Here is a 13,439-nt window from a genome sequence, read left to right as displayed (position 1 = left end):
GGTGCCCATGCATGTGATTGAACATTTGAATTAGATCCCTCCTTGCTTCTTGATTATCCAAGAGTGTCTAACCTAGAAGGAATTTCATTCTCCAAAAGAGATTGATTCCTTGCATGTACTCATTCCCTCTCTTCCTTGTATATGGAATGGAGCTTTCCCACTAAGCCCTCACTTCTTTATCATAAAAAAGGTTCTTTGGGGGATGTCTCCCTTTCCAATCTCAATAGTTCATCTTGGACATGCTGTGGAATTTGTTCATGGTATATGGACGACGATGGGCCCTTTCCTCGTAATAGGTTGAGCCTCTCCTTGTCCTTCTTTTGTTACGCGACAAAATGACAAATCCTTCAATTCTCTCGTCTAGAAAATGTCCATTGTTATTTCCTTTATATATTTTAACTTGCGACAAATGAAATTGCATACACATCCATCCAAGTAATAACCGCCAAGAAACATTGTTGGTTATAATTTTGACCAACACAGAAAGACTTTTTCCTTTCTTTAGCCCAGAAAATACTACTTCATGTCTTAATATGATCCCCTGCCTATATCCACTTCTCCCCGACCTTAGATGTTGTCTATTTTTCTTCTTTCACCTTCCAAATCCCTCTCGTATACCAAGAGTGACCTTTCCCTCCTACTCAGCTACACTCTTAATGACTCACTATTATTAATATGCCTTGTCATTATACAAATTCTTTTTAATGTAATATGTATCACTATTATTAATATGACTCATTATTATATAAATTATTTTTAATATAATAGGTTAATTTTATCAATTTTATTAATTAAATATATTTTCTTATGTAACCTATCAAAATATTTAAGTAGATATTAACTTTATTTTCTCACTTGAATTTTAAATTTAATTAATCTAACCTATTATACTCTCTAGTATATAAAGAGACACTCAATCTAAATACTTTTTTATTAAATGTTTGGTTAAATTTAATTAATCTAACCTATTCCATTCTCTAATCTATAAAGCAACACTCAATCTAAATATTTTCTTATTCTCTAATCTATAAAGCAACACTCAATCTAAATATTTTCTTATTAAATGTTTTGTTAAGAGACTTATTACATGAAAATTATTATTGGAAGCTCAGTAGACTTTAAAAAATTAGATTCAGAAAAAATCCAACTATGAATTGATGTTGTGGCCAGCCATATTACATGTTTTGTTCTTTTAGCCTAATTCGAAGTGATCGAAGTTCTGCTTTTATATGAGTTTACATTTAAATTCACATATATAATGAGAGTATAATTTTAAATTTGTTTTCTCTATCAAGTCAAAATTTAATAATCACTTGTTATTATTTTTTATGTTGTAATTATAGACCACATAATTGTAATTAAATGAAAGATCTTCCTATTTCTTAGGAATTCACCATAATTTTCATTTTAAAATTTCCATTAAACACTCCCCTAGGAATGAAGCATAAGGAATCAATTAAATAATTCAAAATTCATGAATGGCAGGTTTAGATCAATAAGTAGAAGATTAATATCATAGAGATTTGTCTAAGTCTTTTAGCTGGCAATTCTCTGAAAACAAAAGTTCAATGAGAACTTAGTAAGCAATCTTAGAAAACAATTCCATAAGTTGAAACAATACTTGACTACTCTGAAAATTACTTTATCTTGAATCAACTCTATTAAATCTAAGTATTTAGAAGCAGCCATTAAAGCTTACGACAGTTCATTAATTTTATGAAGGTTATTTCAAATTTCTACAAGTCAAATTGAGGGTTCAATTTCTTTTAACATATATCCTTACTGACGTTTTAAACCTTTTATCTACTCTAAAATACGTTTAGAAAACAAACCAACAAAAACTAACGTGTAACGTCAAAATCCAGTACTGACGGCCCCTACTTTCCTTATGAATAAGGATTTGCTATATCAACATATCTGGAGGTTGATTGCAGGACCGTAGTAAAGAGGAAACTGTGAAATTCATTAGCAATATGTAAACCATATTAGGGAGTGAATATTGCATTTACATTACGTAAGAAGCAAAGCTTAAAACTTGGTGAACATTGTACGATAAAGTGGAAAGAATTTATTAATCGACTATGAAATACCAAGTGAATGGCATCAGAATACATTCTAAAGCACTCATCTTGCAGAATATAATATTTAATCTTTCTGAAAAAGAAACATGAAAATAAGTGCGCCCGAGCGAATCCGAACTGACAAATGCTGTTTGATAAAGCTTATCTGCAATTTCGAAAGTGGGGTGAAAACAAAATTGATGTTAACAAATCGATGCAAAAATAAACCAGAAAGAGGATTTGTGCATACACTGCTCACTTCAAGTTGACAGGAGCATATTCATATTGATGACCTTTCATCTTCCATAATCTGTTACTGGACTAGAAATCCGTTTCATTAGACACAATTTGTTTAGAAATCCGTTTCATTAGACACAATTTGTTTGGCTTTCTAGTAGGTACATGTGTGCAATATAAAGATGACAGCATCAATTGATAGCATTAAATATAGGCAGATAAAGTAAAATATTCCAAGTTAAACAGATGCAAAATCTCTTCCAGTGGTCCAAAAGTTACATGTGGGGTTGGTCCAAAGGTTACCCGTGGGGTTAGGTCTCCACAAATCTCAAATCTCATAACTTAATCCTGGAACAGTTACTGAAACTTGAAACTACTCCAGTTTCTAAGTCCCCGTAAGTCCCCCGGTATTCTCCCAAGAACACCTGTTGAGACTACACAAGTGCGGCAGTCCTCTCCCAAGAACACCTATTGAGACTATACAGGTCCGGCAGTCCACTCCCAAGAACACCTGTTGAGACTATTCAAGCTGTGATTTCTCCGCCCACGCTTAAATATATATATATATAACCTGATTACTTTCCTGGATTAGATATAGTTTGCCTCACTTTCTTGTAAGTATATATCTGTGCTATATAAACATAACAACATAAATTGATGGCACTAAATATAGCCAAAAGCCAGTAGAAATATTCCAACTTACACCTATTTAAATTATTTACGAACCACCCTTGATGACCTCCTCTCTTGGTTATTCCTTCAACTAGGGTTATGACAAGACCGTTGAGAATACTGGAGACCCCGATAGTACTTATATAGAAGGCGATACCCAAGCTTCTCATGCTATCAGGGGCTTCATTATAGAAATATTCCTGCAATCCAACTAGAGTAAACACATCTGCTATTCCCGCCAAAGAATATTGTGGAGCTAACCAGAAAACACTGATAGGGATTGTGGCTTTGGGTCTGTCAAGCAAGCCATAGGTTTCTGCTACATGGATTCTCTTCCTTTCTGTTAGCGCTGCAGTCACCATGCACAAGACAGAGAAGAACAAGCCAATTCCAATCCTTTGGAGGACGGTTAATCCTCGTTCATTTCCTTTTATTCTTCTGGCCAGTGGTACCATGTAACGGTCGTATACAGTTACGCAAACAAGTCCAGAAATGGTGGAAAAGACACTTAGAGAAACCGGCGGGATCTCGAAGTGGGAACCCATTCTTCTATCCATGGTGGTACCCTGCTTTATGAAGAACGATGTGTTCTGTGCTATTGCAGCCAATCCAAAGGTTAGGCAAGAGAGCCAGATGGGCACCATCCTCAATATAAGCTTTGTTTCCTCTACCTGAGTTACTGAGCAGAGCTTCCATGGATTTGGCTTTGCAGTTCGCTGTGTGTCATTTTTCCATTCTGAAGAGTTTTGCACCATTATGGCTGCCTTGTCAAGAAACCTAATATGTTGCAACCCAAAAAGCAGATATTAACATAATTTTATTGGTTGTTGAGATAATTTTTTTTAGGATAACAACAGCAGCATTTTATTCCAACTTTCCTTAGTAAAATCATGATTTGGCTCAAACAAAATACATGTAACGAAACATACCACTTGAATCTTTAACATACCGAAAATTATCTGTGTGAGATAGATGCCTCTGGCCTGATTTTATTGACTCCATATCCTCGTAAAGCAAGCTCACATCTGAGGGAACTTCCATATTTCTTTTTCTTATAGCAGAGACTACAACTTGAGCAATACTAGTGATAGGGCTGCCCCCAGGACGCTTGTGTCTGTAGAATGGTGTTCCATACAAAAAGATGACAGTGGCTATAGCCATAGTCACTGTGATAATTCTGAATCCGAATCCCCACCTTCCCTTCTCCTCAATGTACGCAATAACTGTGACAGCTAAGAGGAGGCCGCTTAAGAGCCCAAAATACCAGAAATTAAAGAAGGAACTCTTCTTGAGAGCTTCTGTTTTATCTTCCTCGTCGAACTGGTCTGCACCAAATGCTTGCAGAGAGGGTTTGTTAGCACCAGTCGCCAGTGATATCAAATACAAAGACGAGAAAAAAACACCAATCTGGGTTGGTGTTGCTTTGCTGCATATTCCATGACATTGAGCAGGCGGCTTCAGCGCTGGCAGAGATACTGAAAGCGTCAGCAAGATTAATCCCTGCAACATTAATGTATACATCTTAAATCGGAACCGAGTATATTGTAGAATCAAGAAAAGTATAATATATCTTTCTACAATTGTTCTGTGCTTAGAATTTCAAAATCCTGGAGCCTCACCAAGAGATATATTATCAAGGAGATGAGGACCATCCAGTAGCGTCCAAAGTAGACATCTGCTATAAATCCCCCTATAAGAGGCGAAACGCATGTGGCACCCATCCAGTAGCTGACATTTTTAACAGAAGTTGCAAGCCCTTCGTGCAACACAGTCGTTAGATATATGATCAGGTTTGTGGAAATCGAAAAATACGCAAACCTCTCGCCGAATTCAACTACTGCAGAATCACACAAATGCATACCATAATTAGATATGCAATCCTGGTTAAACCTGCATTCTCAACAAGCAGATGGTAACAGAATATCTAGCATAAACAGTTACCTAGTATGAAAATAGAAGCCTTCCATCCACCAGTTTTTGATCTGAGAACAGGCCTTCCTTTGACATCAAGGGATCCATCCATGACCCACTCTTCCTCATCATCTTTTCTTCTATTTGGTTGACCTGATGCACTCCAGAACTCTAGCCATTCCTCCCAGTGTTGGAATCTCATGGCTATATCCAATCCCAAAGACAAACTCCTCTGCCGAGTTATGATGTTCAGAAAAAGAAATTGAAACCCACATCCTAGAATGTTTGTGATGTCCCTCTATTTATAGGTGCAGTACTCTGGATTATACGTTTCTGTAGAGTGTATTTGTAGCTGGATACTGTCCTCATCTGATCAACCAATTTCCCTATTCTATACATAGCAATTTATGCTTTAACATCTACCGTTAGGCTATTTCATTATCCTTCATTTTCTGTCACGTGAACAAATTTGTAAACTTTTAGTTAAACATTTAAGAAAAAGAGTTGATAGCAATTATTAATGAATAGAGATATAAAACTATAAGTGTGATTTAACATTTCCACCGCACCCATTATGAATATGAATCAACTTTTCTATGATTTTTTTGGGAAAGAATTATTAAAATTTAAACATGCTTATTTTAAAATCATTGATAGACATTATTAATGAATAAAGATATTTAAGTGTAATTGTGATTCAACATTTTTATGATAACAAGTAAGAAGATGAATTAACATTTTTGGTAAACAATTAAGAATATAAAATTTTAAAAAGTTTTTATTAAAATGTAGAACGTTTATTTTCAATAATTAATATAATGGTTAACAAATGAAGATATCAAAAGTGTAATTGTAATATGACATTTTCACTATAATAAATTAGCAATATGAGTCAACATTTTCGTCACTATTACAATTAAGTATATAAACTTTTACTAAAATGTAAAACATTTATCTTTAATAATAAATAGCAATTGTTAATGAATAAATATATCAAAACTGTAATTGTAATTTAACATTTCCACTATAACAATTAAGAATATGAACCAACATTTCCACTACAACTAAGAATATAAACTTTTTGAAAAGCTTTTAATAAAATGTAAAACAGTTATCTTAAATAATCTATAAAAAAATGTTAATGAAAAAGATAAAAAAACTGTTATTGTAATTCAACATTTCCATCATAACAATAAAGACTATAAATGACATTTCCTCTACAACTTCTAAAATATAAACTTTTTGGAAAACCCTTACTAAAATGTAAAACATTTATTCTAAATAATTAATAACAATTGTTAATAAATAAAGATATCAAAAAAGTATTATAATTTCACATTTTTATTATAGCAATTAAGAATATGAATTAATATTTCCACTACAACAATTAAGAATATAAATTTTTAAAAAACCAATATTCAAAAGAAATAAAAATAACACATTTTGTTTAAATTTCTTTTAAAAAATACTTTTCATTGCAATTTATAATAATGTTATAAATTCAATTATTGAAAAAAAATAAAAAAATTATAATCATTATAAATAAAACATAATTTATCAGAAATAAATAACAAAGAGCGATGCCTTGTTTCCATCTCCATTGACATAATATTATAAATTCACTTATTGAAAAAAAATTATAATCATTATAAATAAAACATAATTTATCCTAAATAAATAACAAATGGCAATGCCTTGTTTCCATCTCAATTGACATAAACGGAAAAAGGTTAAACATTTTGAAAAACAATAAAACTTTTCGAAAAACTATTATTAAAAAAAATAATAATAACATATTTTATTTAAATTTCTTTTAAATCTGATTTTCCATTACAAATTATAATAATTATCCTATTATTTATAGAAATATGTAACAAATAGAAATTCCTTGTTTTCATCTCAATTGCCGTAGCGGGAAAAAAGAAATGAAGGATTCGACCGGGGTTTTCCACCCAACTAATATAAAAACCCAAAGTAAACCAAAATTCCACTCACGCAACCGAAATAGTCTTTGGGTCATTATAGCCCGACCATGTTGAAAAAGAAAATAATTTAAAGAGAATTAGAGCCGAACACTCCCACCTTGTATTGGGCCCAACCGGCTATTATTCGGGGGTCAGTGGAATTTATTATCGCGCGTTGGGCAAATGAGTTCGGGCCCGAACAGCCATAATGTATTGGTCCCCAATGCGAATTCGGCCCAGAATGCCTTCTGTTGTGGGCCCACCTTATTCAGGTGATCGTAGGAATATGAATATGAATAATAATTATAGGAATATCGATGAACATTCTATATAATAATTAAGAATATAACTTTTTGAAAAGCTTTTATCTTAAATAAATAATTGATAGTCATTATTAAGAAATAAAAGTATCAACAATGTATCAATAGAACAGTTTAATCTAAAATCTGTGTTATAAAGTATTGTGTAAATAATGAGAATCAAAGTTTAAATCTCTGATCTATCAAGTTAAAGTATTATGTAAATCATAAAAATCAAGGTTCAAATCCGTGTGGATCAAGTCAACAAAAAAAAATATCAAATGTTTAATTGTGAATAAATATTTCACTGTAAAAATTAAGAATATAATCAACATTTCTACTATAACAATTAAAAATATAAATCTACAATTCTACACCAACTAGCAATATAATTTTTTTTTTAACTTTTACTAAAATATAAGCTATTTATACTAAATAATTGATAGAAATTGTTAATAAATAAAAATAAAAATAACATAATTATGATTCAACAATTTTACTCTAACAATTAAAAATGTGGCTTCCAACAATTAAACAAAAAATGAAAAATATTATTAAAAAAACTACACATTTTATTTAAATTTCTTTTAAATTTATCTTCCATTTAACAACTTTTAAAAAAATTATAAATTATTTTTAAAAAATTATATTTAAAATTTATATTAATATTATATTTTTAATTTATTTTAAAAATAAATAAAATTTTATCATCATAAAACTAATCATATTTTATCTTATAATCCATTAGAAAAAAAATATGTAATAAATATCAATACCTTGTTTTCATCTCAATTCATTCTTTCAAACTTTTAAATTACATCTTAAGTCATTTTTTTTTGACGTTTAGGAGTTTAGCCAAAACTTTGTTGCCGTGGTTACTTTTACAATGAAGATAAATTATTTTGAAAATATTAATAAATTAAAATTATTTTTAATAAAAAAAATAAATCAATAATTGATATTTACGATGAGTTGAATTATGATATTATATATAAATTAAAAAAAATAAAATTAAATTAAAAATATTTATATAAAACATTTTATATATAGATTATTCAATAATAAAAAATTACCAATAAATTTAAAATTCTAATATATTATGAAAATTAAATTCTAAAATATTTATATATAAAATATCTTTAAAGTATATATTGTGATATAATTTATTTTCCAAAACTTTTATATAATATAAATTTACTAAAATATTTAATAACTTTTACAAATATATAAAAATTCAAAATCCTGTTTTTCACTTACTCTCTTTTAGTCCTAACCATCGCATACGTCCTCCAATTGAAAGAACATCTTGTGAGGTCAAATCAAAATTGTCAAAATTTTCACAAGTCAAAAGATACGAGCATCAAAATACTCAAAGCCCATCTTAATTTGTTTAATGTTTACATACACGTGTAATCACTCAAATTTTTTGGAAAATGTGTATAATGTCAATAGAAAATGATCAGTTTCTCTTAAGAAATTGCAAGAAATCAAAAAATTACTTACATTAATTTTAATATATTGTAAATGGTGAATGCATTCTTATCGTTTTGTAATACAATATCAATAGTAAAAAAATAACCGAGTAAAGAAGTTTTAGCAATGTTGGTTACGGTTAAATTGAAATGGTGAATGCATTCTTATGGATTCCTTATGTTGGTTTAACGTAGAGGTAAAAAAAAAATGTGCACTATGTTGAATGCTATTATTTATCTTTTATTTTTACTTTAAAATCTATTTACATGGTTTTCCTAACGTGTTTAAAAGTAACGTTATGTATCATAGCATGTTTCTCATGTTAGAAGGATACCTTTGTTGTCCTATGATAGGCCTGTATTAAACCAAATCGTACATAAGGTACATAAGGAACAGCGTATGTGTAGACGAAGGTGCAAAATCTACTAAGTTGAAAGTATATAACGAATAAGTTAGAGAGAAAGGCAACACTACTATTCACTTTTGTAAATAAGGAACAACCTATGTGTAGACGAAGGTGCAAAATTTGCTACTAAGTTGAAAGTATATAGTGAATAAGTTAGAAAGAAAGGCAACACTACTATTCACTTTTGTCTCTCATATTCGTTGTTGTTGAAAATATTTGGAGAGTGTACTACAAAGAAGCTATGAGAAAAGCTATGAAACTTGTGTGGATCAAAGTCCCTAGTAAAAATTTATTTTGAAATATGTTGTTTCATCTTAGGAGGGAAGATGGTGACTATGTGATAGAGCATTTAAATTCTTCCAATATTATATTAAGTCAACTTGCTTCCATAGATGTCAAGTCGGGGACAGAAGAAAAGTGTATTATCTTGTTATGTTCTTTACCATATTCTTGGGATAATATGGTTGTTCCAATAGGTAGTACCAATCATTAGTTTGCATTAAAGTTTTAGGATGTAGATGCATCTTTTCTTTTGTGTAAGCTTGGTAGTACTTTCTCTATTAATATTTTCAGAACATAAAAATTTCTTTAACAAAATTTGCAGGTGGCCTCAACCTGCCCATAGGAAACCAGGTTTGTTGGCCACCTATCTGCATTAAATGTTGTCCAAAATTGAATAAAGTTTTCAACGCCATCTAGGCTACATTTGCAGTTCTATCTACTATAAAATTCATCTTAGAAAATTAAAAGCTAACCGACATCTTAACGAAATTATGTTTGGAGACCTGTTTCACTTGTCATATGAGTCCATCGGCGTTGGGGCTTTCGCACTGGACCCCAGGATTTCACTCCTCTTCATGTCCTGTATGCTTTGCTCGATCTTGTTTAGTGCAATATTGTTTCTGTACACTTGTATCTGGACTGCAACAATTTCTTTGCAAAGATCCTTCATGTTGGACTCTCTTATTCGGGCTTCATCCTGCTCCTCTCATTCCTTGTATAGTGTCATTGCTCGGGCCACTATGTTCTTCATAACCTAGTATTGCTTGATTGTTTGTCTAAACAACGTGTGTCGACCTCATGTCTTCCCCAGATCTTTCACCATAGTTTCTCATTCTTCTGTTTCTATATCCCGATTGGTTATATTGTCATTAAGATCCCTCTCCCACTCTGCTATTTGAGCTCCTACCTCTAGCAGATTGTCAGCCATATACGTGTTTATGAGGGTATGCATGTTTTATTTCCTAGTCTTTGTGCCTCTTTTGTTTGGACCTCTATTGGAGGTTGCTTCCCCCCCCCCCTTGGTCCTTTTCCCTGCCTTACCTGTTCCTCTAGTTCCTCTTTTACCTGCCTTTTTTCCCTCTTTTTCCATCCTGTCTTCTTTCCTGCTTTGTATTTCTTTTCCCAAGCGGATCACCAGTACCGGCTTGCTTGCTGGAGCACGATAAGGGATCTGGAACTTCGGGTGATGCTTCACGCTGGTATCTTTAATACCTATAACATTAACAAAATAAAATTCTTTATAAGTCATAATTATTTTACACATAGTGGTCTTGAGTTTCTCTAGCTCGGGCTTGTCCACTTGCTCCAGACTTGGAGACTTGTGGTTGCCCTCTTTCTCCCCTGATTTCCCCCCTTCCTTCTCAGAGACGAACAAGCTTCAGCCTTTCCCTTTGTTCCAATGATTCTTTGTAGTTTGTGTTTCCCAATTTCCCAAATCCCACGGGGTCTCTCTATTGCCCCTTCCTACTTCTGTTTCCTCTCCTCTCCTTATCCCCTCCCCAACAGATAGGATAATGCAGGTCAACATTAGCAGTTCTGCAGGTGTCCTGATTTTGGGTTTCATTGTATGTATTCGGCATCATGTTTGAGCATTCGGACTGGGAATATCCCCTCTCTCCTTCTCTCACCCGGTTGCTACCCATGGTTATCCCTTGTGGCCCACAGCCTTCAGCCTGGTTTTGGCTCAGTTTGAGCAGGGTGAACCACAACCTTGCTACTTTGTCCATGATGGTTCCAAGCTCCCCTCCCATGATAATTATTTCTTCCCTCCCATGCCTCAGGTTCCACCTTGTCGGAGCGACAGGTTTCCTACTCATGCCATTGTAGAATTTCCATTGGGCATCCCATCGGGCCTCATTCCCTCGGTCCCTATCTACCCAAAGATACATTACAGTTTTCCCGAGCCCCATCACTCAGATGGCATTCCGGGCATAGACACTCAAGTTGATGGGGCTAGATTCCCAAGCAACCCAGGTCTCAACTCATTCTGAGTCTTGACTTCCCTCAGCCCTCACCCCAAGTTCCTCTGTAAAATTCATTTCTGCGATGCAAGCAAGAAGGGAAACTAAAGTAACATACCAATGCTTGCCGATGAAACCCATTTTCCTCTCGACGTCCTCTAGCCCGCTTCCACCACCTTCGGTTGCACGTTATTTCTCCTTCTCCCTCTGCATGAAAATGCCTTCTTTCCTGGCTACCTTAGCTTCATGTTTCTTAGTCCAGATGCCCCGCCTAGCTTCCATACGGTCCCCCACGTGCCCTCTTCCTCTTTCTGCCGTCGATTCCTTCGTTCGATTTCCTCGAGATGAGTTTTCCTTGACCCTTCCATTATTATCTCCCATTAGTCCACTCGTGTCACTGAATTCTCCTATTGTGGGTTTCCTTCTATCATTGTGTCACTTATCGTCGATCGTCTGATCGCCCTCTTGCTTGACCCCGAAACTCTGTCTCTCTCCTCCATCCTCGGCCACACTTGTATTAGCTCTTTGTCATCCGCTACCCTACCCTATCCTGCATGCTACCCCACCTGCCTTCGCATCCTCCCACTTTCCAATACCCCATTTGTCCTTTGGCCCAGCTGGTTGGCTTCTAGTGCCTCTGCCCCCCATCCCCTCTCGCCCACCTCATATGTTGTCTCCACTTCTCCCCTACCACACCTTGACCGTGGCCTTTCTCCCTTCTCCTTGTTGTTTTCTAGAATCTCCTCTAGCCTTCTCATCCCTTCCATTTGTCTTAACTCCTCTCCCCTTATATCCAGGTTTCTACCTGCTTGCCTGCACCCCCAGTTGGCAAGATTATCTGCTGCCACATTACCCGATCTGTGGACATGTGTCAGGATAATGTAGCCAATCTGTCAAATTAGATTTCCAACCTCTTGGACGAGCCTTGCCATCCTCCAGCTTTGGCTAATCTTCTCCCATGAGGTTCCTTGCTGAAGTTTTTTCACCATGTCTATTGCCAGTTTCGAGTCTCCTTCCACCTCCAGCCTTTGAAACCTTTCCCTTGCTGCAATTTCCAATCCCCACTTCAATGCCTGGAGCTCTACTTCGTTGTTTCTCGTAGTGCCACAATCCATGGAAAACAAGTGGATAGTATTGCCTTTTTCATCTCTGAACACTCCTCTAGTCCCCGCCACCCCTAGATTCCCTTTTGCAGCTCCATCGAAGTTGAGTTTAATGAAATATTTCTGAGGCCGCATGAAAATGTTCGCAGACTCACAGTGAGGGGGATGTTGTTTCCACGCGATAGGGCTCAACATGCTTATCCTTAAGCTTAGTCCCATCATTATTCATTCTTCCTGTGGATTTGTTTCCCAGTCCTCTGCATATAATTTCTCGGTAACTATCGTTTCTCTTATGTTTTGGATTATCATTTTCCATCGTTCTACTTCTGGTCTCTTTTCCCCTTTGAATATTCTTTTATTTATTTCCTTCCAGACTGCCCATAGTAGGAATCCTAATGATATTCTTGAGGCACGATTCAGAATGGGGTTTTGGTAAGGATTTCTTCTCCAATTGTCCATTGTTGCTTTCATACTTATTTGATTCTTGTCATTGACTCCAAATAGTTGTTCATAGTTTCTCCATAGGTTTTCATTGTACCTACAGGCATTGGTTAGGTGTTCCATTGTTTCTTCTTGTTCTGCACAGATAATGTAGATCGAAGGTCCCTGCAAACCTTTTATCTGAAGTTGGTCCCAAGTAAGTGCTCTCCCATGTCGGATTATCCACATGAAGAAAGTGATTTTCCGCCCTAATTTTTCTTGCCATATTATGTCCCATATCTATATCCCTTGTTGCAAGTGTTGCACTTCTTGCAGATGATAGCCCTCTTTAATCCTAACATCCCTTCGATTTTATACGCCCACCTCATTATATTCAGCCCTTCCTGCTATCGCAATTTTCTACGTTTCCATCTCTTTCTCATAAACCTCCCATTGGGTGGATTCGGGAGCACCTAGCCAATCTTGTTTCTGTTTCCATTTTCTCCAGTATTCTCCTGGGTCCAAGCTCCAAAAGTTTTTCACTGTGTAATCTGCAAGGTTATTGGTTTGTTGAGATACTAGTCCTAGATCAGGTCTGTTGTGGAGCTTTTCTCTCTGCTTACACGCCTCATCCGATAAATTTTTTTTCTC

At 34.6% G+C, this 13,439-nt stretch overlaps 1 protein-coding gene across 2 annotated transcripts; it reads right to left on the bottom strand.

Annotated features, from left to right (window-relative positions):
• Positions 1 to 2,158: 2,158 nt before the first annotated feature.
• Positions 2,159 to 5,186, bottom strand: LOC149247544 (protein NRT1/ PTR FAMILY 5.6-like). 2 transcript variants are annotated; one of them, XM_089455895.1, is made up of 4 exons: positions 4,911 to 5,166; positions 4,589 to 4,806; positions 3,919 to 4,469; positions 2,159 to 3,746 (listed from the first exon to the last, which is right to left on the bottom strand). In XM_089455895.1, exons 1-4 carry the CDS (start codon positions 5,080 to 5,082, stop codon positions 2,873 to 2,875), a joined length of 1,815 nt encoding a protein of 604 aa, XP_089312021.1. In that variant the 5' UTR covers positions 5,083 to 5,166; the 3' UTR covers positions 2,159 to 2,872. The 2 variants fall into 2 exon arrangements, with proteins under 2 accessions (XP_089312021.1, XP_089312022.1); XM_089455896.1 differs by having other exon boundaries at positions 3,576 to 3,746; positions 3,899 to 4,469; positions 4,911 to 5,186.
• Between the last annotated feature and the right edge of the window lie 8,253 nt (positions 5,187 to 13,439).

The sequence above is a fragment of the Pinus tabuliformis genome, chromosome 7 (genome assembly GCF_031772625.1).
Source record: "Pinus tabuliformis cultivar Carrire ecotype Pingquan chromosome 7, CPIR1, whole genome shotgun sequence".
Classification (NCBI taxonomy): domain Eukaryota; kingdom Viridiplantae; phylum Streptophyta; class Pinopsida; order Pinales; family Pinaceae; genus Pinus; species Pinus tabuliformis.
This window is presented reverse-complemented; position numbering and strand designations above follow the sequence as displayed.

What these genes read in the sequence shown, in the direction of transcription:
- LOC149247544 (XM_089455895.1), bottom strand. Translation starts at nt 5,082, where the DNA reads ATGAGATTCCAACACTGGGAGGAATGGCTAGAGTTCTGGAGTGCATCA. An exon ending in GGCTTCTATTTTCATACTAG is followed by an intron (nt 4,807 to 4,910) that starts GTAACTGTTTAT and finishes GTGATTCTGCAG; the next exon opens with TAGTTGAATTCGGCGAGAGG. An exon ending in CCTTGATAATATATCTCTTG is followed by an intron (nt 4,470 to 4,588) that starts GTGAGGCTCCAG and finishes TTAATGTTGCAG; the next exon opens with GGATTAATCTTGCTGACGCT.